At 46.7% G+C, this 21,355-nt stretch overlaps 1 protein-coding gene across 1 annotated transcript; it reads left to right on the top strand.

Moving 5' to 3' along the window:
- The first annotated feature begins 978 nt into the window (after nt 1-978).
- Nucleotides 979-11,499, top strand: Tmem128 (transmembrane protein 128). The gene is made up of 5 exons (XM_047567632.1): nt 979-1,118; nt 2,411-2,552; nt 7,619-7,777; nt 10,368-10,476; nt 11,178-11,499. The coding sequence occupies exons 1-4, from the start codon at nt 1,022-1,024 to the stop codon at nt 10,465-10,467; spliced, it is 498 nt and encodes a 165-aa protein (XP_047423588.1). The 5' UTR covers nt 979-1,021; the 3' UTR covers nt 10,468-10,476; nt 11,178-11,499.
- Nucleotides 11,500-21,355: the final 9,856 nt, after the last annotated feature.

The raw sequence follows: 21,355 nt of genomic DNA, 5'->3' as shown, positions 1-21,355 counted from the left end.
TCGAGATGTTCACTGCTTGCCCAAGGTCACCGAACTGGTCAGAATGTCACCAGACACAATGGGTCCAACTCTTACTGGGAACCAAATTGGAACAGAACACCAAACACAGCTGTCACACAGAGGAAAATTCATTTGCAGGAAATAAGGAGAAGGGGAAGAGCCTGCAGAGGCCAGGCGAGGATGGGAGCAGCTTGTTTTGGCAGGGAATGCAAGAGCAGGAGGAGCAAAGACACCCTGGCCTGCGCGCGCACGAAGATCCTGTGCAGGCCGCTAACAGCACTTCCCATATTGTGGAAATGAGGCTTTGGTTCTTCCCTGGGCGGAGAGTTTAGTATTAAAATGAAGTAAAGTTAGCCTCTAGATCACTGACTCATGCTCCTTGGGGTAGCTTGTGGAATGTTACTTCCGAAAAACAACCTGAAGGCATTGTCGGGGGAACACTTTACCCTGGGGCTGAACGGTTCAGTCTGCATCCTGCTTCCGCAGGCTGCTGGGCAGGGGACAGCCGCATCCTGACCCCTCAGCGTCCAGTTCAGTGGTCTTTTCCTCCTCCTGGGGCTGCCTTCAACCCTTTCAGGTCCAGCAGGGAGGCTCCTGGGGAGCAGGAGAAGGAAGGATGTGTGCGTGTGTGTGTGGAGGGGAGCGGGATGCGGGGGGACAGAGTCGAAGTCTGGGCACTGTCATTTTTCATGCTGGGGCACTGGCGGGCCAGGGAAGGCACCGCACCCTCCTCGCATCCTGCGGCATCGGCAAGCTTGGGCCTTCGAGGCTTCCGTAGATCCGTGCAAACCTAGGAAACTAGCCGTTTAGACACCAGGACCATCACAACTTCAGTAATGTTTTGAAATTTAAATCACGCCTGCGGAGTTGAGCGCAGAGGCGAAGACACCAACTCCACCTTGGCCTCTCGCCAGAGAAAACCGCAACAACACAGTGTCCACGCCCGACGTCGGGAGGCCTCGCTGGTGGAGCAGACGCCGGAAGTGCTCTGACGTCACTTCCGCCGCGTTCGGGCGCCAAGATGGACGTTGCGCAGGCCCGCGAGCAGCTGCGGCGGCGGTACCTGCTGCCGCGGGACGCCGAGGCCCGGCTGGACCGCGAGGGCGACGCGGCGCGGGGTGAGCTCCGCGCCCCACTTCGCCGCACAGCGAGCGCCTGTGCCGCCGGGTTCAGTGTCGTGGAAGCTCCGTAGACATCCGGTGGCCCTCCCTTCCTCCTCCCTGCGCCGCAGGATGCCCTGGAACCCTTTTCGGAAATATCCGTTAAAATTAAAACTACCCACAGGTTCTCTGTTAGTCTTAACAATTTACCGGAGAAACGTCTTTGACCCAGTACACAGGGACGCGTGCGCACAGTGCACACTGCACTGTTGTCGCGGGCTGCGAAGGGAATGGCCTGGGTTGCCTGTTGGTGCGCTTGGGTACCTGGTACGCCAGGCAGCCTCTTATGCACCACGCGGATGATATTCCCGGGGCAGCGCAGAACTGTGTGTGGTATACCACCAGTTGGATACGAAACGGATAACCGGTGATGCCTGGTCACCCGTAGGACGTGGAAGAATTCAGTAGGAGTCGGTAGTGGTGGTCCTCTGGCCAGACTGGGGATGAGGATGGGAGAAACAGAGTTCTTTTTGGATCCTTTTATGTCGTGTGTTGAAAAGCTGTCCACTTAGTAGCTTTTTTAAACCATCACAAATCTCGTCATGCATAGGCATGATTTACAAGTTTTGAGGATAACTCCCAGAGTCTATATTTTAGGATCAATCCCTCTACCCCACCTTACCTCAGGGATTGCCCAGAATCTCACATATGGACCAGCGGTTCTCACATGAACTTAAGAGAGTGTTCATGTCAGAATCACCTTTCACTTTGGTTCCCAGATGGGAGAAGTCACTTGTCTCTCACCTCTTGGGACAGTGGGACAGTAATGTGCTGGGACTGGAGCTCTGATGTAACCTTTTCATGATTGAGTTGCCTCAAAAAGTGGTGGTTGTTTAAAGTACAATACTTTGTTATAAACAGTTTTCTTGAAAAATCAGAAGTCCATTTTGTACTCTGACATTTGCATTTGGCATTTTTCTTAATGGGACTGATACTTTCCTTGAGAAGGTGGGAAACACAATGTTAAAATTCCTATGCTTCTGGGTGGCTTTGTATCTGAAAGATAAGGAGAATGTTAGTTCGATTTCAGAATTCATTTATAGAAAATAATTGGCTATTTTGAACACAGTAGTCTCCTGTTAACTCTTTTTGTAAACACCACATATCTTGATTTTACAGAAGGATTCGGTGCTATAATTGGAGTGATTGTGATTATTAGAAGCCTCTAGGAAATGACTGTTTGGTTAGTAATAGTCACCTTTTTTCTCATAAAAACTATAGTAACAAGTTGAAATCTCCCTTATTTCCAGGAATTTCTACAGCTGTCGAGAAAAGGGAGAAACCTCTTCCAAGACTTAATATCCATTCTGGGTTCTGGATTTTGGCATCCATTATTGTGACCTATTATGTTGATTTCTTTAAAACCCTTAAAGAAAACTTTCACACTAGTGGGTAAGAAAACTTTATTACTTCACAAGTTAAACATCCAATTTAGTTAGCTTTGTATCACTGTGACCAGAAGACCTGAGGAGAAAACTTAAAGGAGGAAACGTTTATTTTGGCTCATGGTTTCAAAGGTTCAGTCCATGGTTGGTTGACGCCATAGCTCTGAGACTGAGATGAAGCACAACATCATGGCAGAAGGTTGTGGCAGAGGAAAACTGTCAGCTCAGAGTAGCAAGGAAGCCTAGAGTGAGTTCAGCTCACCATAGACAAAATATAAACCTCAGTGACATACCTCCTCCAGCCACACTCTACCTGCCTGCAGTTACAACCCAGTTAATCCACATCAGTGGGTTAATCCACCAAATAAGTTGTAGCTCTCATAATCTTTAATCATTTCATCTTTGAAAATTCTTGCATTGTGTCACACATGAGCTTTTGGGAGACACATATCTAAACCATAGCAGCAATCTTCTCTAAATTTTCATGTTATATTTTGGCAGTTGAATTCTTCAAACATTCAGTAAGCTCCTAGTCTCTACGTTGGAGGTGCTGATGATACAAAGAAGAATTAAAGATATAGGTCAAAGGGTACAAATTTTCTATTATAAGATGAACAGATAAGTTCAGGGAATTTAGCATAGCATAATGACTGTGGTCAATAATAGTATGTTTTATAATCAAAATTTGCTAGAGGGTAGCTCTTGAGTATCTTTAGCACATGCACATACACCCTGGTGACTATGTGAGGTGATGGATGTGTCAGCTAACTTGATTGTAGTAATCATTTCACAAACATACACACATCAATTCATGTTGTATACTTTGAATATATGTAATTTAAATTTGTCAGTTGGCTCAGGGGTGCACTTTTAATCCCAGCTACTCGGGGTTGAGACAGGAGCATTGCAGGTTCAAGGCCAGCCTTGCAACTTAGTGAGACCCTGTTTCAAAGTAAAATAAGAGAAAAGGGCTGAGGATATAGCTCAGTGGTAGAGTGCCCATGAGTTCAATTCCCAGTACCCTCCAACCCCCCCACCCAAATTTTAAATTTGTCAGTTTTATCTCAGGGAAAAAACTAGGGAAAATAAAGCAAAACAAATAAGAGGGTCGTTGCTCTGGGCACGCAGAGCAGAGTGGGCGGAAACTGGAAAGTGTTTCAGTGTGCGTTTTAAAGGATGAGGAAGGTAGCGAGTTTAAGGCCTTAAACCCATTTGGAGAAGAAAGGAATCAGGAAGAATGATTGAAGGTCTTGAGTACAGAGTGCAGGAGAACTGGAAGAAGGGCGTGAGAGCCAGGTCTTGGGTGTGTTCCAGAGAGTACGTAGCAGCTGGCAGGAACCTCGAGGGTGTGACGGAGTTAGAGCTATGGCAGAGGTCGCCAGGGGGAGGAGCCAGGAGCTTTGTGGCCAGGTCAGATGTCAAATAGCCCCTCATTCTCAGAAACTGAGACCCCTTAGTGTGATCTGAGGAATTGAAGTGGAGTGGAAGGTCGTGCAGTTATACCCCAGGGCCCTCCTGAACACGGGAATGACGTGGAGGACCCTGGATGGCGGGAAGAGGCGTGACGCTGCGAGTGTCAGAGCCGGCATTGGAGGGCTGGCTGGCTTAGAAGGTGAAGATCATTATCTGGGAGTACCAGTGGGGCTGGAGAGAAGCAGACAGGACTGTGGCCTTGTGCAGTCATGGTAGGACACATTCCCTCAAGAGGCCTCAGGAGTACCAGTGACTGCTGGAGGAGGAGGAAGGGAGAGGGAGCAAGTGGAGAGGGGGACGTGGACACAGGGCACTCTAAACGATTGGCAGGAGAGAGCTTACTCCTCTCCATATTTCCATGAGTAGGGTCTTCCTTAAACACTCCTGTCTTCCTGCTCTTTCATTCCACTCATTCCTTCCTGGGAGCTGGTGTGACTTGCCCACTTGGGTTTGAAATACAGAACTGAATGAATGTAGTGCATTCACTTCCTCCTCTTGGGAGTTGGCTGCTCCAGAAGCACAGGTTCTGGTCTTTCTGTGCTCTGGTTTTATGGAGGCAGCCCTGCAGGAGGTCCTGAGGTTTCCGTTGTGGCTAAGTCAGTCAGTCTGTGGGTTTCAGTATCAGGCAAGGCTTTGTCACTGCTTACCAAAGCCTTGTGCTTCCTGCAGCTCCATCAGTAACAAAGATGACATTTTGATCTGCAGCAACTTGAGTCCTTCCTCTCAGTTGGTTTACAACTTAGGATGGGAAAAGAGGGTGGGTACTTCAAATGCCACCAGTAGCAGTTGCTCCTTCAATCATAAAATACTTTAGAAGAGAATTTGGCTGTGGGTGCCGGTGATGAACTTGCACTTCTCGTCCTCCAGCAAACCATTCTAGGTGGCAGCAGACACATGAAAAGGCCTCGTGTGCACAGGATACATGGGAGTGCCTAGGCAGGCCTAGCTGGCCCAACCTCAGGAGGTAGACCTTTCGAGGATTGAGGAGACATGGGAGAATTTCTCTGTTTGCAACCTTAAATTAGGTGTTCTTAGTTCTATAAAGAAATGGCAGGTTGAGAAATGACTATGTTTGAGTGCAACTGTAGCCCTGAGTGAAGTGCCTGGAACCACATACTGTTGTGTGGCAGAGCCAACAGAGACGTGGGTACCAGGGTGTGTGGATGGAGGGAAGTTGAAGTCATAGGCCTTTTCTCAACTAAAGTGTCATCTTAGAGGGAAAAAGGCATAAATGCGTGCCTGGAGGCTAAGGATTTTGAGTAGCATTGGGCCTTGGTCGGGACTTGGAGTGGGGAGTCAAGCAGCCGTGGAATGAGAGGCCATTTGGGGCACTACAGGGGAGTTCTGCTTTTCCAAAGCGGCTTGTTCCTTGACACCTGAGCTAATTTCTTTTCCCCCTGCATTAGCCTAGTTCAGAATTGAGGCATTAGGATTCTTCAAGTTCGCATAGGGTCAGAAGACTGTACATTCTAATGAGAGAGATGGGTCAATATTAAACCAAACTCATGATGCTTTGGAAATCAGTATTTTTTTTTTTTTTTAAACTGTAGTTGTGTTTGTCAAAATCAGGTGTGGGGTTAGATGGAAACCTGACTTAAACTAAAATCCCAGATATTCTGAACTTTGCTCAGACCTAGAATTTTGGAAATGGAACAAGATAGCTTCTTTTAGAATATGCAGAGGGGACTGATGTACAGCCCAGATTTAGAACCACTGGCTTGCAGTATTAGATTTTGTTCAGGAAGTTTTAGAAATCTGTTTTTTTATTTTTTATTTTAACCATACCTGGAGAGAGTAACCTGCTAGGGTGGCTGTGAATGAGTGGAGGAAGGATTCGGAGGGCAGAGGAGATGCTGCCAAGCCCAAGCTCCAGCCCTTGTGCCACCGCGCAGGTGCAACCTTTTCAAGATACTTTTTCCTGATTGTACCTCTACCCTGTGGTGGTTCAGTACCATGGATGAAGTAATAGTTGCTTATGCACCGTATGGTTATCTCTGCTTTATGTATACAGTAGGATCAGATTTCTTCACTTGGTGGAGTCTCCCTTTGAGAGTGTGCATTCCACAAAGAGATGCCTTTGAGGACTCTGAAGAGGAAGTGGAAATGTTTTTCTCACAGACAAGAAGAGTAGAATAATAATAATCACACTGAGGGCTAGGTGTGCGAGGAGCTCTGTGCAACACCTTCTTTAACTCTCCTAGCTGTTTTATGAGTTCAGTGTGGTCAGTATTCTTGCAGCTCACGGAGGATAGTCATTTTGGCCTGAGTCACAATGCTCGTCATGTTGGATCTGATTCAGTCCCAGACCGGCAGATTTCAAAGTCTGCTCAGAACCCCTGCACTGGATTGCCTGCTCTGATTCTGACTCCCAGAACTGCGCCATCACAAAAGACCCTGACAAAGCCTGGGGCCTTGCTTGCCATTGTTGGGAGCCCACCCAATGCCTTGGTACCTTAACCACTGTAGCCATCTGCTCTCCCTCTCGTCAACATGGATTGCCAGTCTTCCCATACACAAGCGAAGGATAGTGGGGGTTTGGATTGAGCTGGGGGGATGAAAAGGGTTTTCACTCTCTAAATCTGACCTCCTCTTATGACCAGGGCTGCTTGAAGGAAGGGCTGTCAAGGCTGCCTCACACAGGCTGAGTCAGGTCTTAGGTGGAATTGACAGGGAGCAAAAAGATACTCCTTTGGGGGAGAATAGCAGGTATTCAGAGATAGATCTCTTAGTTTGCTTGTGTGGCTATACCAACATACCTGAGGCTGGGTGATGTACTCAGAAAAGAAGTTTATTTGGCTAGCAATTCTGGTGACTGGTTTTTGATTCCAAGTAGCCTGGCACCCCCTGACTGTGTCTCTACATGGTGGAGAAGTAGAAGGGGAAGTGAGTGTGCAGAAGATGGAGTGTGAGAGATGGACCAGTAGAGGTGCTGGTTTTATAGCTGCCTGCTCTGGAGGTAACCTGGTCCATCCTGAGGGCAAGAACTTACCTGCAAGAAAGTCATTGATCCTAGGGCAGTCGGGACTCCGCCACGTCTTCAGGAGAGCAGCCCAGATTCTAGCACACAGCCCTCTGGGGACGTACTCAAGCCCAAAGTGTTGCAGGAAGGCTTTTTTTGTTTTGTTTTGTTTGTAAACTTAGATATATTTTATGAGAAACACTCAAATTCACTATAGTTGACTTCAAGTATTCCTTGATTGAGAATCTTCATTAACAATCAGAAAACTACTATCTTTCCTGTATTTTTTTCCCCTACTACCAGTGATTGAACCCAGGGTATTCTACAACCAAACTACACCCCAGCCTTTTTTTTTATTTTGAGGACACAATCTTGCTAAATTGCCCAGGCTGACCTCATACATATAAATGCATATGTGTAAACTCTCACTCTTTAACCCATGAGTCATGAGTCTCATTTCTCTCCGTCTCCCAGTGACTTGAGACGTTCTGAAAGCCAAGGTTGTGGAATGGTAGGCCCCTCTGCACCCTTCTCTGGCTGACTTTCTTCTAGAAACTGACATTTAGACTGTTAGCGAAGCTGTTTCGATGCCTGCTAACTTGCTGACTGTCTGCAACCCTTGCCTTGTTTTTCTCCCCCAGCTGGTTTCTCTTTGGCGGGGCCTTGTTGCTTGTGAGCTTGTCAATTGCGTTTTACTGCATAGTCTACCTGGAGTGGTATCGTGGAATTGAAGAGTATGATGTCAAGTATCCAACACTGATACCTGTTACAACTGTGAGTTTTATCGCAGCAGGAATTTGGTAAGTTAACTTTGAAATGATGGATATAAGTGAAAAACAATTTTTTTTGATCAGATAATGATGTGTACTTCAAAACCGAAAAGAGGAACCAGGGTTTAATAGAAAATAATCTCTTGGTCATTCCTGTGCTTCAGGCTCTCTGCCTTTAGCATCTCTTTCCCTCTTTATGTACCTAGTTTTTTAAAACAAATGGTGATGTTCTGTACACATTCTCCATTTTGCTTTTTAAATCTTGTTCATTGTGATGTACAATATATACAAAAAAGTAGAAAAAACAAACATACAGCTGAGCAAATTAATCACAAAACAAGCATTGGTGTCAGCCACACCCAGATGAGGAAAAACGAGCCACATCCTGGCCACAGCTTCCTGCCCCTCCCAGTCACTGCCATCTCCTGCCACAGATGAGTGTTCTCCCAGCCTCATGCGACTGCTTGCTTTTGCACACCTTTGTGGATGCTGGGGATTGAACCCAAGGCTTTGCACATGCTAGGCAAGCACTCTGCTGCTGAACCGCACACCTCTAACTCTTTTTAAAAATTTTATCTCTAGCTCTTTTTAAAAATTTTAAAACAGGGTCTCACTAAGTTTCTGAGGCTGACCTTGAACTTACAACCTTCCTACTTTAACCTCAAGTAGCTGGGAGTACAGGCATACACCATGGTGTCTGGCTTAAACACTCTAATTTTTTAAATGTATAGAAATGAATTGATATAGTATGTACTCTTACATTTGACTGCATGTGTGTAGCATCATATATAGTTCATTCTTATTGTTGCTCATAACAGTTTTTAATTTTTATTGCTGTTCAATGTTCTATTATTTTATAATCAAATTCTAGTTAATTTATTCCACTGTTGACAGTATTGAGATTGTTTGCAATTTGTGATCATTATGAAGGATGCTGTAAGCAACATTCTTGTCTGTATCTCTTGGGGCACCTGCACGTAGGTCAGGTATATATGTATGCACTCAGAGATGAAATTGTTGGACCATGGGGTACATATTCCTCCAGTTTCAGTGAATAGTGCCAAATTATTTTCCAAAGTGGTGTACCGTCACCCTCTGTTCCACAAATTCCCAATCCACAGCTTCAACCAGCCTCTAACTGGAAAACAGTGTTGCTACTGAATGTGTATGGACTTCCTTTCTTGTCGTTATTCCCTAAACATACAGTATAACAAACTATGTACATAGCACTTACATAGCCTTAGGTATTCTGAGTAATCCTGGAGATATGATCTGAGGCATATGGGAGGTTGTGTTCAGTTATATGTAAATTCTAAACCATTTAATGCAAAGGACTTGAGTACCTGGGGGTCTTCAGCCGATTCCCCACAGATAACTGAGGAAGAACTGTCCTTTTCCCGCTTTTTCTCCAGTAGCACCAGGCCGTTTGGATTTCTTCCATAGTGATACACACAGGTGTCTTCTTTTAGGTGGTATGTGGTTTCCATGGCACAGTCAAACAGGGTCTTCTTAGCCAGGTCACTGCTGTGGCACTCAGTTATTTTTATTCTCAACTCCACAGTGAATATCCTTCTTCATGGGTAGGTACTCAATGAAAAGCAGTGTTTTTTTTTTTTTTTTTTTTTTTTTTAAATCTGTTTAAAAATAGTAATACTTGGCCATTGAAGAAAAATCTAGAAAATGTAGAAATTACAGAAAACCAGAAAGAATATATTCCATAATCCTTCCAGTCAGGGAGAAAACCACTCTTATGTATGGTGTGGACCTTTTTAGTTTTCTTTTTTCTTTATATTAATTGAATTCTGATTTTGGCGAAGTCATACATCTTTATACATATTCAGTTTAAATATTCTTTCTATGGCTTGATTTCATTTGGAGTTTAAGAGTAATTAGCATTGTGATGTGGCAGTTATTAACCCTTCGGTGATGTGGACATTCCAGTGTGTTACTTTACTTTTTATCCTGAGGCTAAGAGCATCCCAAGGAATGCTAAATTACTTTTTAGACCAGTGGGATTATGGTTATTTAAAATTCATATTTATGAAAGTATTTCACATTAAAACCAATAACTGTCTGAAATACTCATTTGTGTATAGTTTTCCCTGTTAACATCTGCTCTTATAAATTCAGTTACTGAAAATCATTTACACTTAGAAAATGTTCCATTTTTACTTTGGTGACAGAAATAATTTTTTTTCTCAGTGAATATTCGATAGCTTCTTATGAATGATTAATTTTTGTACTTCTGTCTTTTTTACTGTGATAGTTTGGTAGTGTGTGAGGTCATAAAAGCAGGCCACAGACAATTTAAGTCATGGTCCACTGTGGACACCAGCCTTAAGGGCCTTCAGTCTCTGATAAGCTGTGGCAGCTCCCACTGGAGGCCTTTGGGATTCTAGGTCCAAGCACTTCTTCAAGGAATCATGCAGGTTCCCAAGTGTACGTAGACGTTCCTTTCCAGCAAGCCTCAGTTGGAGCTGGAGCCTGGGATGGCCGTAGGAGGTTGCTGGCTGGACGAGTGCTCTCAGACTGAGCTCCTCAGCTCCCCGTCCTAGAGTGACGTATGTTCATATAGATGGTCGTTACCGTCGTCAACTCTTTATTTTTTGGTCCCTTCCAGCTTCAACGTTGCTTTATGGAACGTGTGGTCATTTTTCACTCCATTTTTATTGTTTACCCAGTTTATGGGAGTCGTAATGTTCATCTCACTCCTTGGATGACTTCGGAAGGTAAGCTATCTGGACTGTTGTTTCTGATAATGAACTTGTGAGTACGTCTCTCAAGACAGTTTTCAGTGGACACTTCTGTAACTGGCTACTTGAGAATTAGTCCAGTCATGTTTGTGCCAGAGCGTCTCCCCATTGATCTCTGAGATGAAAGGGACCGAGACCTCTTTGCTTTTGTAAGATTTAGTTCTAAGAGATTGCTTTTAGAGAAGGCACCTGCCTAAGACTTCATAAAGATGGCATTTGCACCTTCCAATATAAATTAGTTCACATGTGAGGCCGTTTTATATGAAAAAATTTTATAAAGAAGAAATGGAATAATCAATCTCCTTGTTGCCAGTCTGAAAATATTGCTAGTGCCATGCCACTGGTGAGGTAAACGTTGTCTCCCAGACGTGCCGTGTCGAGGGATCAGTGGGCACCTGACAGAGGCCCTCATCCCTGTGGCTATGCCACACCTCGAGCAGCTCTGAGTCACTCTCTGGCCACAGCACACCCTCTCCTCCCACCAACTTCACCCCTCTCCTTCCGCTGCCCAGAAGGTCTTCAGTGGCTGTTTCGTTTTGAGTGAGCTCTTGACGCCCTGCTGGTGGCCAGGGAGAGCGGGTGATGTTGCAGCACCATAGATTGCATTGTGCTTTTAATGTTAAGTTCATGAACTTAAGTTGTTTTACCTGGGACATAAATGCTGTTTTTTTTTTCAGATCTGAGGACATGGAAATTTAAAGTGAATAGTTAGATGCCCAGCTTGCCGGTGGATAGTGGGAAGGTCTGCAGTGTGTCCTCGTTCCTGCCAAGCAGGTGGGCTGCTGGAAAAAGCTATAACTTGGGCTCTCTGTTGTTCAAAGCAGAATAAATTATCTTTCACTTGCATATTCTCAGACTCTAGTGATGACTGAATTTTTAAGTCTGTTTTATTAGAAAGTAACTGTTTTGCAATGTTAATCTGTTTGAATCTTTGGATGTGCTCCCAGTATTTTAAATAAACTCTCCTGAATTTAAGAGATAGCAGTTCATTGTATCAAGTGACTGGAATTATGTTGTCTTGTGCCTTTAACCCAACTCTAGTAATTACTATATAACTCATTTTTATAATAGTTTTGTTGGGTGGCAGGAACAAATGAAAGTATTTTGTGTTTTCCCATCACTTTGGATTTTATCATTGTATAAATTATTGATTTTTTAGCATTTTTAATAGTTTTTTAGCATGAATTTTTAATCGTTTTTAAGTATGTATAATTTTTCTTCTATCACTTAAATAAAATATTTTTATAACTTTTTTGTGCATTTTTGTTAATGCATGCTTTGAAATAGCTTCTGTAACTAGCTGTTAGCACTTTAAGTTAGCTATGCAAGTTACAAAGGCTGGTCATCAGAGAAGGCTACTCTGCTCTTAAATGACCCCATGAAGATAATTTACACTGTTCATTGCAGATGTGCTTACATTAAATGTTTGGGAGCTTTTGACTTCCTGCTGATGTAACCATAAGTCATAAGCATGTAACACATCAGTTCTGTTTCCTGTGAAGTGACTAATCTAGTTGCTACTTGTATCTGGGGGGTGGGCATACCCTGTCCCTTACTGACTGCAAGACCTTTGTTGTAATTCTTCATTTTTCACCTGTGAACTGGGAATAATATCTGTCTTGCAGAGTTGTGGATAATAGAAATAATATTGTAAAGCCCCTATTGTAGTACCTGGCACACAGTAAGTACTCACTCACTAATTGGTGATGGAGAGGGAAAGGAAGAGAAAGTGGAATCTAGGAGCAGGAATAATCACCTTGAATGGTGATGTCTGCTGAGGGACAAGTCAGTTGTGGCCAGTAAACAGAATCCAACCCGGTCTGTGCATACATATGTGAAGGGATGTTGAAAGGGTGTCATTTCAAATAGCAAGATCAGCAAAGACCTGCATCACCAGGTCAGTGACGTGAGGGGTGCAGACCTGAGGCTGCAGATCTTGTGAGTTAGAGCTCAGACCCACTGAGGGAACTTGGAACTTGAGTGGGCTGCAGGTCACTGGCTGTATTAGCTTTCCAGTGCTGTGACAAAATAGCCGAAAAATTCAACTTAGAGGAGGAAGGATTTATTTTGGCCCAGTTTCAGAGGTTGCAGTCCATGGTCACTTGGCTCCATTGTTTCTCAGCTGTGGCAGGCAGAGCACGTGGTGAGCGTGTGGTGGGGCCGAGCTGTTCACCTTGTGTTGATACCAGTCTTGGAGATCAGAGTTGGTCCTCATTCCCCCATGTTGGAGATCAAACACCAAGAAACACTGAGGCAAGTGTAGAAAACAAGTTTTATTTAAGAGAGACAGAGACTTCCTTGGAGAGAAGTGGGGCCAGATCCGGTGCCCGTGGGAGAGGTTATGTCTTGCTTTTTTATAGGCCCCCAGAATCCATCCCCGACCTTCTCTTTCTTTCCTGTGTGCCCAAGGGCAGGAAGGAGCAGCACAGGGGTAATTGCTAGTGTTGGGAAGTCTGATCCCTGCAGGTGTTGGGTGAACAGCGAGCAACCCGTCTTCTTTGATAACCAGCCCTCATCTTCACCCCTGCATTCATTATCTATACTGTCTGCCAGGCCTTCCGCCCACTGCCTCAGTTTGTTGAGGAATGTGACATTTCTTGTCCCCTCAGGTCAGGCGGGGCTGCAGGCAGATTGCTTTTTGGCAAAGAAAGCATGTGGGGAGTCAACCCAGTGGGCTCTTTTTATAGAATTATTCTCTTAACCTCGTGCTCCCACTGTTCTCATCTGTTTGTTCCTCTACAATGGCAGCAAGGACACAGAAAAAGAAAGGAAGGGCCTGGGAACAAGACACCCTTCAAAGCTCATGAGCTACTTCTTCAACTTGATCTCACCTCCCAAGGTCTCCGCTTTCCAGTAGCACCACCAGCTGGGGACCAGACTTCCCACACACGAAACTTTGGGGGACATTCCAGATTCAAACTATAACATTTGCCCCTGGCTCCCGGAGGCTTATCCATCTCACAATTCAAATTCACCCAGTCCACCTCCACCTTCACCTTCCCATTGTCTTAACAGTTCTAGCATTGCTCAAAAACCCAAGTCCAAAGTATCTGAGACTGAAAGCAAACTGTTATCTGTAAGCCCCTATTAAAACGACAAAAAGGGCAGAACAAAAATAAGCTGCACACTTCTAGCATACAATGGCACAGGGTAGAACAAAAGAATACCAAGAAAGGCCAGACCAAGCAAGACCAAAGCACAGCAGGGCAACATCAAGTCCTGTGGCTCCACTTCAAACACCTGGGGCGTGTAGTGGCATGATGTGAGCCCCGCAGGGCTCGGGCAGCATTGCCCCTGTGGCCTTGCTGGTTGCAGCCCATATGACCAGTCTGCCTGCAGCTGCCCTTGACAGATGTTGCACATTCCTGGCATTCCTGGGGTTTCCATTGCAGCTTCAACTTCACTTTTACAGTTTCACACCTTTCCCTCTCAGAGGCTGCCCAGAGGAATTTTGACCTTGTCACACAAAGCCTGACCTCCCAGACCTTTGAAACCTCAGTGGAAGCCTCCATTACCCAATTGCTCTTGCATTCTGCATACCTGCAAAACAGCACCAGGGACGATGCCAAGGTCTGCTGCCAGCGGGAACAGTGACTGGGCCCATTTGCACTATAGCTGTGGAACCTCTGAATGCCTAGACATTTGAACATGGTGAAATGATTCCTGGGGGAACAACTTCCTAGGCGGCCCTGTGTGTGCAGGGTGCCCAGGGACTTTATTCTTACAGCAAAATCTTTCAAAGAAGCTTATACTTCTATGCCCTTAAACCTGCAGTGGGTGGAGTGTGCCCAATTCTTGATACTCCTCCAAGGCATCTTTCCTACTGTCCCAGTGTAAATCACTTGACTTCTTTTTAATGACTCTAATCTCTCCAGCAGCCATGCTTTCTGCAGCCCCAGCTTTGCATGGGCTTCTTTCTTGGCCAAACTGCAAAGTTTTCAAATTTCATGCTCTTTTTTTCCTTCTTGATTCTCACAATAAATCTAGCAATTCCCTTTCTACCTCTTGAATGCTGTGCTGCCTTGAGATTTCTTCCATTATACTAATTAGTTCATTATCCTTAAACTCAGCCTCACTGAAAGTCTCAGGACATTGGCAAAATATAGACAAGTTCTTTGCTAGAATGTAACAAGTAGCTTCTATTCCATTCCCAATGGAGTTGTCATTCCCATCTGAAACCTGGTGAGGATAGTTTTTACATTCTTATTAGTGTTCTGGTCTTCCAGTTCACATCAGAATCATCCATTAAACTGCTTAAACATTCTAAGCCTTCTCCATCCTGTATCTCCAAACCTTTCCCAACTCCTCCCATGTATTAGTTCCAAAGGCTTCTGAACCATATTGTCAGGTATAGTCATATCAACAACCCCACTCCTGGTACGAGTTTTCTGTGTTAGTGACCTTTCCATGGCTTTGACAAAATACCAAAGGAAAACAAAGGAGGGAAGGATTGTTTTGGCTCGTGCTCTCGGAGGTTTCAGTTCACGGTCACTTGGCTCCTCTTTCTTGGCTGTGGTGAGGCAGAACACTCTGGTGGGGGTCGGGGGAGCAGGGCCATTCACGTCATTGCAGCCAGGAAGCAGAGAAAGAGAGGAAAGGCTGGGGACTAAATAAGCCCTTCAACGCTGCCCCCATCCCTTGAGCTACTTCCTCCAACTAGGCTGTGCTTCCTGAAGTTTTCCACCACCTACCAGTGATGCCACCCTCTGGGACCAAGTCTTCAACACATGAACCTTTGGAGGACATTCCAGATCCTAAGTGCCATCTTCCCCTCACCCTTGGATAGAAATCTAAGGCTGTAATTTTAACACAATTTGTTAAAACCCAGTTAGCTAATGGCTGACACTGTAGTCAACTAGGATAGTTTGGAGATGCCTCTGTTTACTTTTGTGGGTGTGTGGTACTGGGGATTAGAACCAGGGCTTATGCTTGCAAGGCAAATCCTCTACCAACTGAGTGACATCCCCAGTCCCTCTGTTAACTTTTAATACACCGTTTAAACAGGATCGTGCCTGGCCCCTGCTCCCATTAAATAACTTATGAATATTAGTTATGAGCCTTTTTTGCTTTTTCTTGTAACTATTACATAAAACTTGTGTCGAGTCTTCCTACTGCCCCTGAACAAGCTGGTGGGGGAGCACCAGTTGTAAGAGTGACGGATGACTGATCAGCAGCTGTGAACCTGAAGTCCAAGTCAGGCGTGTGGAGGAAGTTCTTGTGTGCTCCTACATGACAATCCAGACAATCCAGTGCTCAGGTTCTGACCCTGCTGCTGGGCGGGGCTTTCGTCTTGCTTGAAGAGCCTCGCGGGTAATTCCAGTGTGCAGCCTGGTTGGAGAACTGCCCTCCTCTCCACTCGGTTTGGATGGAGATATGTCTGCAGAAGCCAGGAACCTAAGGGCAACGTCATCTAACTTAGTTCATTAGGGTGGAAACCCAGCTGGAGTTCCCCCAAGTCTGTGACTGGGACCTAGCTTGGAAGACAGTGGCTACACTTGAGGAAAAGAGAAATGCACTGGAAAGGAAGCCGGGGGCCTGAAGGACACGGAGTAAGGAGCAGTACCAGGAGGGCTTTGGGGAGTGGCTCGGGCTCAGTTGGTAGAAGGCATCTGACAGCCTCTTCAGTGCCCACCATTAGGACGAATGCTCTTCATTTTTAAAAACGCTTTTAAGGATGTTGACTTGTTCATTACGCTTTGAGGTGGGAAAGAATGTCATGGATTCTGGTAACACTCACACAGAATTTTAGAACATTGAAACAGTAAGCCAGAGTGTTTTGTATGTGCTAACAAGTAGTTTTAGAGAAGCAGAACTGAAGGCTCTTGATCAAGGAAGACTGAGGATTGAAGGAGGAGTAGATCATTCCTAGAACGGCCTGGAGGCCTCGCCATCTCTTGGGTTCGGGTCTGCCTAGTTCTCTGAGGATGCTTGCTCTCCATGTAGTCTCCCCTGGGACACTCTCAAAGCCTGGACGCAAGACTGCGGGTCTCAAGCCACATACGGGGCCATGTGTAGGTGCTCCTGTCCATAGTCCAGCTGGGCTCAACCTTTGGGTGTCTAATTCCAGGTAGGAATGTGAGTCAAGCGGCTTTCTGATGGCTCTGGCCCTAGCCATTTGGGTCACCACAGGCTATTCAAGTGTTTAAGTCTGTCTGGGCTGCTGGGTGACATATAGACAACAGACATTTATTTTTCACAGTTCCTGTGGCTAGGAAGCCCAGGATCAAGGTGTCAGTATACCTGATGTCTGGTGAGGGCCTGCTCTTCATCATTGGCCATCTTCTCACTGCAAATTCATGTGGCAGAAGAGCCGAGGGAGCTCTGGGGTCTTTTTCATAAGGGCACTGATTTCTTTCATGAGGTTCTGCCCTTACGACTTGCTCACCTCTCAGAGGCCCCGCCTCCTAATAGCACCCCCTGGACTTGGCGTTCCCACAGGTGAATTTGGAGGGAAAGTCTGTCCACAGTATTAAACCTTCCTAGAAAGCCTGAGTACAGTGAATGGTGATTGTCAGTTGTTACTAAGTCGGGAAGTGTGCGACACTGCCACAGACCAGGCAGCAGCAGCAGAGAGCAGTGCAGAGCGCGACAGGCCAGCTTTCCCTGGGAGCCCTGCCTGCTGCAAGGTTGCTTGTACTTGACCCTCCTACCATGAAGGGGTGAGGATTTGTCCTCCCTGGATTGGACACATGTTCTGAAGTCGTGTTCGCCTTCCTTCCCATCATGCTTCTGTGACTTCCCCATCTGTACACTTACGGGGTTTTATCAATGTCATGGGATTCCACACAACATTGCTGCTGAGGAAGAGGTTTTATTTCCTAGCAGAAGAAAGGACTAAAATGTCTAGTATTTTCTGGAAGGTTTGTGTAGAAAAAAAATGACATGAGTGGAAAAAGTAGCTAAATGTGAGTAAAGCCTGGGTTTAGTTAATAGTATTGTGTCAATGTTGATTTCCTGGTTCAGGCACATGCACATGGTGCATGGTGAGAGGTTAGGGAAGCCGGGCACAGTGTCAGCAGGTACAGCACAACTTCAAAAGGAAAAAGACCTGTGCTGGCCTCTGCCGGCGAGTGGGCACCGTGTATGATGCTGTAGATGCAGTCGGGAAGGCCTGGAGGAAGGTCCACACGGTGCAGATGTGGCACCGTCACAGGGTTCACCGTCACGGAATTCTGACAGACCCAGCCTCTCGTCACGTGTGGACTTGGTAAGTCCACCAACTGGCTCAGGTTTGGGAACTGGTGAGAACCTTGGCTATCCCTTGCAATGGCTCAAGTTGAGTTTCTGTTTACCTTACCTGGAAAGTTCCAATACATAGATAAATAATGTTCTAGCTAACATTTTATTTCTTTAGGTAACGTTTTATTTCTTTAATTGTATAATCTGTGCACTTTTATATAGTCACAAAACATTGTATATGCTCATGTGGAATGGCTACATACACACATGTGGAATGGCTACATTGAGCTGATTAACGTACACATTACTCCACATATTTACCCTTGTTTTATGGTGGGGATATTTAAAATCTACTTTCAGCAATTTTCAAGCATTGCATAAGTTGCTGTTAACCAGTCACTGGGCTATATAGTAGATCTCCTGAATTTGCCATCCTGCCTAACTGAAACTTTGTAGCCTTTTACTAATATCCTTTTATGTCCAGGAAGTTGCATTTCACGGCTTATTAAAAAGAATCAGGCACTGGGGACTGAAATGGAGCACATCATATTCCAGGCATGTGTAAACATGTTAAAATGAACCCCACTATTATGTAAATACTCATGCACCATAAAAACATTAAAAAGAGAAGGTGGCTCAGAGGCAGAGTCTCACCTAATTTTCAGACAGGCATTGAGTATTGTTATCTTCATATTCCATGAGTTAAGGTGAGGCTGGCTGCATCTCAGATCCACAGTGGTGTTGCCCAAGGGGATGTTACTTCTCACTTGTGTCAGCTCCAGTTTCAGCAGGGACTCTACTTCACCCACCCCTGGGGACTCAGCTGACTGACTCTGCTGTCTTCAGCGTGGCTGCAAGGTGGCTCCAGGTGTTGGTGTGGACATCAGCTGGTAGGAGGGGAGGAGAGAACGTGGAGGATCACGAGGGAGGTTTTCATGGTGCAGGCTGGGAGTGTGCACCTCACTTCTGCTCACATGCCACTGACCAGAGCTCAGTCAATTGGCCCAGTTAGATGCAAGGGGTACTGGGAAGCAGAGTCCCCTGCTGGGCTGTCGGTTCCCAGAAACTCTACAAGACAGAAAAGTAGCACACTTGATGGACACTGGCTTCTCTACCCCAGCCTCAGCTTAGTGTCTGACGCCTAGGGGTGCTCAGTAAAAAGGAAAAGTGTTTTAGGTACACTGAAAATCACAGGCACCTTCCCAAGTGCTTTGTATGTAGCCACTCGTCTTAGTCTCATAGAGACATAGGCACGGTCAGTTTTAAGAGCTTCATTTTATAGATGTGAAGACTGAGACCCAGAGAGGCTTAGTAACTTGTTCAGGGTCACACAGGACTAAGTGATGGAGTACAATCCAAACCCTGCAGGCTGTTTTAAGAACTCCCCCACATAATCACCACTTGATATTTCCTTGCCCTACAAATCCATGAACTGAGCTGATTTATGAAAAAGGAGATAATGGGAATGTGTTTTGTAAATCTGTTATGAAAAACAAAAGCAGTTTGGCTTGGATCTGGGGTCCCATCCTCTGCCAGCACCGGTTCTCCCTCTCCCAGGTTCTCATGGAATGTGCCACAAGCTTTGGATTTCATCTTGCTGTCCCAGACCTGGCACAGGACCCTGCACACAGCAGGTGCTCAGCGTCTTTCTCCATGGATCACAAAAAGCACATGCTGCTTTCCAGACAGGAGCCAGTCTTTAGGGAGCCCAGTCAGAAAGGGTTAAAACACAGACAGTGGCTGTGATTGGTGAGAGGCGAACGTGATGGACGGGGGCTGGGTCCACAGGAACACAGAGAGCAGGCCGAGTGCAGAGCCTTCTGTTTCAGCACCGTCCATCCACCCATCCTACACAGCTTCACTGAGCACCTGCTATGTGCTGGAGACTCAGCAGCTGGCAAGACCAAGTCCTCACCACGGAGCCTTTGTTGTAGCGCCAGAGAGAGATGCTTGCTGAGGAGAGCCAGGTAAGCGGACAGAGCAAGATGCGGTGGGGAAGCCGCCTCACCTGGAGTCAGGCCTCCACCCTCTGTGGGGCCGTGAGGAGACCCAGGCCTCTTCTGCCTGTTCACACGCCCATGCAGCGGTTCCTTCTTTTTTTTTTAATTTTAATTTTTTTTTCAGTTGTTCATGGACACAATACCTTTATTTTACTTATTTATTTTATGTGGTGCTGAGGATCGAACCCAGTGCCTCACACATGCCAGGCAAGTGCTCTACCACTGAGCCCCAGCCCCAGCCCTGTGGTTCCTTCTTGAATCCACTGGTTTACTCCCTGAGTGTGCACTCTGGCTGGGCTCTGGGCACAGCTGGGGACACAAGCCAAGCTCCAGGCCTCCTGGTGGAAATGGCCCTGGTCCAGGATGTGTGCTATACTCCTCTTTGCACATGCTGGGTGCCCTTCCTGGCTCCACCTGGCCAGGTACTCCTGGGTATGAAGCCTGTGCAGGTGTGGCCTCCTCCCTGAACCTCTGGGCCTTCCTGGCAGACGGGGGTCCTCCCAACCCTGCCCTCCTGGCAGCCTGCCCTGTCTCCCTCTCTGGGACCTGGGCTCCTGGACTGGGAGAACTAAGTCAGCCCACTAGCCAGCGCTTATGAAGCAGGCATCTGTGGGTGGAGCCCGGCTCCATCTACACGGCTGCTCCACACCAGCAGGCTTTGTTGCTAAATCCCCAGTGCCTAGAACACGGCCTCAGAGTGGATGAGTGTGTAGCTCAAAGGCAGGCACGGGCGGGCGGGCAGGGCTTTCTGACCCCTGTAGCGATCAGGACAGGTTATTGTGATTTGTGGGACCCAGTGCAAACTGGAAACAGCCCCCTGGTTAAAAAATTAACAATCATGTTAAACCACAGGGGCGGGGGGTCATCTGCGAGCCCACCCTGTGTACTGCACAAGCAAGCAAGCGGGGTTCCTTCTGTCAGATACCCCAGGTTCTACACTCTTCCCAAGTTCAGATACCCCAGGTTCTACACTCTTCTTTCTCGGATTTGGGGTCCCTGCCCCTCACCTTAGTCACCTCTGACCTCAGGACGTTGTTTTTGCAGAAACCTGCCTGGATTTCTTGTCAGTGGCACCAGAGTGGAGTGGCTTAGGAATCAGTGGCTCAGGGGGAGATCTGTGCCAGGTGCAGCTGAGACTTTGGAAGTGGAGCCCCGGGGGCTGGGGTCGCGGGATGTGGGCAGATTCGGTGCACCCACGCCTCCTGGTCGAGCCCCCACCCCGCCTCTCTCTGTCCTGAAGCAGCGGCAGTCCCCACTTCCTTGGAGGGTGAGGGATTCTCTCTCTGTGGGAAGTAGCTCGGCTCCTGTTCTGTATCTGGGCATCTTGCCCCATCACACGGCACAGCAGACCAACAAAACAGGAGACCCATAAAAGGACGGCCGTCCCCCTCTTCTAGGGGCGCGCTCTTCCCCAACCCTCGTCAGATACAGGAGCGACGCACACAGCAACAACAGGTAGAAGAAATACGCAGGGACAGGACAGACAGACGCACGGGCGCACGCACACCCGCAGGCTAGCCCCACCTCGGGGACTGCGGAGGACAGCCTCAGCCCCACCGCAGCCCCACCCCCCAACCCCTAGGGTTGACACAGGGCGACCCTCTGTGTCCCCTATTCCTACACTCCCAATTCCTGGCGCGGGCGAACAGCAACTCTTCGCTGCTCAGCGTTTCCGG

The sequence above is a fragment of the Sciurus carolinensis genome, chromosome 10 (genome assembly GCF_902686445.1).
Source record: "Sciurus carolinensis chromosome 10, mSciCar1.2, whole genome shotgun sequence".
Classification (NCBI taxonomy): domain Eukaryota; kingdom Metazoa; phylum Chordata; class Mammalia; order Rodentia; family Sciuridae; genus Sciurus; species Sciurus carolinensis.
Note: the sequence above shows the minus strand (reverse complement) of the source record. Positions and strands in the feature narration are given on the sequence as shown.

Coding starts and splice junctions, on each gene's coding strand:
- Tmem128 (XM_047567632.1), top strand. CDS start 1,022: ATGGACGTTGCGCAGGCCCGCGAGCAGCTGCGGCGGCGGTACCTGCTG. Junction 1,119..2,410: donor CGAGGGCGACGCGGCGCGGG/GTGAGCTCCGCG, acceptor CCTTATTTCCAG/GAATTTCTACAGCTGTCGAG. Junction 7,778..10,367: donor TTTATCGCAGCAGGAATTTG/GTAAGTTAACTT, acceptor GGTCCCTTCCAG/CTTCAACGTTGCTTTATGGA.